Source organism: Styela clava, chromosome 7 (genome assembly GCF_964204865.1).
Source record: "Styela clava chromosome 7, kaStyClav1.hap1.2, whole genome shotgun sequence".
Taxonomy (NCBI): Eukaryota; Metazoa; Chordata; class Ascidiacea; order Stolidobranchia; family Styelidae; genus Styela; species Styela clava.
This window is the reverse complement of record NC_135256.1, coordinates 15285938-15289901: the sequence shown is the minus strand read 5'-3', so window position 1 is coordinate 15289901 and position 3964 is coordinate 15285938. Positions and strand designations below refer to the sequence as shown.

Sequence of the window (3964 nt, the reverse complement as noted above, 5' to 3'; positions counted from 1 at the left end):
GGCGAAGCTAGTAGGTCTAGTTCGTATATTTCTATGAAGGTTGCAAAATATAAACACGATGTAAAATTTCTGTCAGCGGTAATGTAGCAGCAGAAATCTCACTGAAAAGTAATAAAATCGTTTTGTCGGACTAATATTTTCTCAATAGGCTACATGTTTTAAAGGTTTATCATTGTGCATTTTTTGCTTTGAAGGTAGAAAAGCATTGGTTTTAAAGCGAATAAATTCAATTTTGGTTTATTGCGTTTTCATATATATAAATATATATATATATATATATATATACCTTTAAATGTCAGTAATATTTGCTCACAAATTTCAGTTGGCACGTGGGAGAATTTTGTCGTTGAATTTAGTTGGTTTTGGCAGGTAAAACAAATAAGGTTGCCCACCAGTGGTCAGCATTCAGGACAACTACCGTGGATCCATAGCCGCTACCGTATAATTAGTATAAATTTGCAAGTATAAGTTTATTTTGACTCCATAATCAGCATAACAGATGATGAAATAATTGATTAAAACGAACAAATAAAAACTGAATATAGAATCAAGAGACCGAACAAAACCTTAAGTAAGGACATAGTGTACATGATAAGTTGAAAAGGTTCCGCCAATCGCCAAAGTGGTACGTAAACTACGTACACATACATAATTAACTCACACACACGGACACGCATACAAATTAATAGGCTACAGAATTTTTGTGCAACGAAAGTGGGACACAGTGAGTGGAGAGTGGAGAACCAGTGGTCGATAGCCATATTGTCGACATTTTATTAGCCGTAGATAATATATTCAGCTAAAATTTGTCATCATGGTGTAATTTTTCACACCCAAATCAATCCCAATTAATTTATATTAATAATATGTAAGAAATCCACAATAATATGTGAAACAGTTGTCCATTCGCTTAAAATATTAAGATAAAAAAACAAGGTAAGAGAATTACGAACTATTCACCGGACCAACACAATAAAAAATAAAATAAAAAGCAACAGAAAATGCAGGTTACTAATATAGAATTCATGAAAGCAGACAACTAGATTAATTAAGAACATGCACAACAGTGCGCTCACTTTCACAACAATGAACGAAACTAATAATATCGCAAATGTAGCATTCTCCTACATTCGGAATAAATGCGGTTTGTGATGAATAAATTGAATACTCAACAGCAAGTTTGTTTTGGAATATAATCACATTGGGACACTGGCAGTCGGTCTGACATTATTCGCTATTTGATTAAGGGGCGCCATTATTCGCTGTTTGATTAAGTTTGATTAAGATTCACAGGTTCTTCGTACATAATAAGTAGCTTAGTTAAAATATTGTCATAATGGAAGGAAAAATTGACGAATTAAATAAGAAATTGGAATTGATGGAATCCAGAATTACCAAAAATCTAAAACTGGAATTAAGAGCAATTGTAGGAGACAGTATGAGAGATATTCTGGAAGAGTCAATCAGCGAACATGACAGAAAAATATCGACCCAAATCAACGAATCCGTCCTGAATAATACGCAACAAATGGCGGAAAAACTAGAAGCTATGTTCCAACAAAATGACGAATTAGTTGAAAAGCTGGAGTGTCTACACATGAAAAATTCAAAGCTTGACACCGATCTCAACACAGTGAAGGCAAGCCAAAATTTTATTAACGCAGAGTTCGAAATTCAAAAGGACTACCTAATGAAGCTTGATCAAATGGTTAAAGATCTATCTGAAAGCAACAAAAGCCTGTTGAGTTTGTGCACTACCCTTCAAAAGCGTTTCGATACTGAGCTGGAAGACCTTGCTCAGTATATACGAAGAGAAAATCTGGAATTTCATGGAATTCCATTTAAGAATGATGAAAATACAGACAGGATTATAGTGGATCTGGGCAGACGATTAGGCATCACTGTTGAGAGACTTGACTTATCCATATCACATCGAATCCCAAGGAAAGATGGCTCTAACACTGGACCTATAATAGTTCGCTTCACCAACAGAAACATAAGGAATCAGTTCATTGCCAAAAAGTACGACACCACCAAAATTAAAGATTTCGGCATCGCAGGTATGACTTCGCTTTATATTAATGAAAATCTGACAAACTTTCGAAGTAATCTCCTTTATAATGCCAGACTCACCAAAAAATCCAAAATGTTCGAGAGACTCTGGACAACAAATGGCAACATTTATATGAGAAAGACCAAAGATAGTCCAAGAATCCCAATAAAAAAGCTGTCAGATTTAGATAAACTATCGTAATTGCATTTTGTTAAATTCATACCTAGTACAGTAGCTTGGCAAAATGGCTTCACAGCAATTTTGCTCAAATTGCGCCAATACCTTGCTGACTTACAACAATATTTTTTGTACAACTTGTTCAAAGTGTTTTTTTTTCATTTAATTATTGTCCAAATAGAATAGACAGAAAACTAGAAACTCTTGACACGTCATATTTCAATTATATTAATGTCAAGCCATGTATGTCTCTTGAAACAGTTGATAGCGTTCTGAATAATTTGAAAACTCCTAACTCGTCAAATCACCAATTTACCTTGGCTCATTTTAATATTAGATCATTACAAAAGCATATCGATGAGTTATCTGACATTATAGTTGATTTAGATTCATTCCCTAGTGTAATAGCAATCTCAGAAACCAAACTAAAAAGCGATCCTGTGGTTAATATTAGTATTAGAGGTTACAATTTCTTACACACTCCGACCAAAACTAATGCTGGTGGGGTTGGATTATACTTTAAGTCAAATTTAAATCCGTCGCTGGTTAACAAATATATGTTAGGCATCACCTCTTGTGAAGACCTGTGGGTAGAAATACCCATTAGCTCGGGGAAATTCTCTTCAATCATTGTTGGAGTTGTATATAGACATCCAGGTTCCAATGAATCAGATTTTATGAATGCACTAAGCTTAACTTTGTATAATTTGGCCATAGATAAAAAAAAATTTGTAATACTAGGGGACATAAACATAAACTTATTTAGCTGTTCAAAATTCACAAAAGATTTTCTTGACATGCTGAGGTCCCATGCCACAATTCCACTGATTACACACCCAACGAGAATTACTAGTTCCAGTTCTACTTTGATAGATCATATATATTCAAATATCAGCGAAAAAAGTGTTTCTTCAGTTGTCTGGCAAAATTGTTTGACAGATCACTATCCAATTTTTTGTCAATTTCAGATTAAACATGCATTATCCCATAATCAACACAAACTAAAACGTGATATGAGAAATTTTAATTCCACTAACTTTGCTCAAGATGCTCAAGAATTGTTTGATTCTTATGACCTTTCTAATGTTGATAGTCAAAATTTCAATTTTCACTTTGAAGATTTTGTCTCAAAAGTATTAGGTCTATGCAATAAACATGCGCCAATTCGTAAATTAACTAGAAAAGAACGCCACCTAGAGAGAAAACCCTGGATAACCACTGGCATTTTGCGTTCTACCAAAGTGAGAGACAGATTGCACAAAACTCATTTTATTAATGGTTCAATAGAACAAAAACTTCACTATAAAAAGTATGCTAACAAATTATGCCATCTAAAAAATAAAGCCTAAGAGATACATTTTTCCAAATGCTTCGAAAAAAATATAAATGACCCTAAAAAGACTTGGAATATAATAAATTCATTGTTAAACCCTAATTCTAGCAGAAATGTACCCCAAAAGATAACCAATCAGCACTCTGGGGAGGTTATTCATGACAGTATCAAAATTTCTACAACATTTAATAATTACTTTTCTCAGATAGGGAGAAATCTAGCCGCAGTATTTCAAAGCGTAAGTGATCGCGAACACCTTAAATTTATGGGGGCCCCAATCGTATCATCCATGTTCATGGAAGATGCATCAGTGATGGAAATAAAAAATACGATAAATTCTTTAAAAACAGATAAAGCAGCTGGGTATGATAACATACCGGCATATCTCTTGAAACATCTTT

General features: G+C 33.8%; 1 protein-coding gene across 1 annotated transcript; it reads left to right on the top strand.

The window, feature by feature from the left end:
* Positions 1 to 1280: 1280 nt before the first annotated feature.
* On the top strand, positions 1281 to 3720 carry LOC120331388 (uncharacterized). Its single transcript, XM_039398458.2, has 2 exons — positions 1281 to 2060; positions 2128 to 3720. The coding sequence occupies exons 1-2, from the start codon at positions 1337 to 1339 to the stop codon at positions 2187 to 2189; spliced, it is 786 nt and encodes a 261-aa protein (XP_039254392.2). The 5' UTR covers positions 1281 to 1336; the 3' UTR covers positions 2190 to 3720.
* Positions 3721 to 3964: the final 244 nt, after the last annotated feature.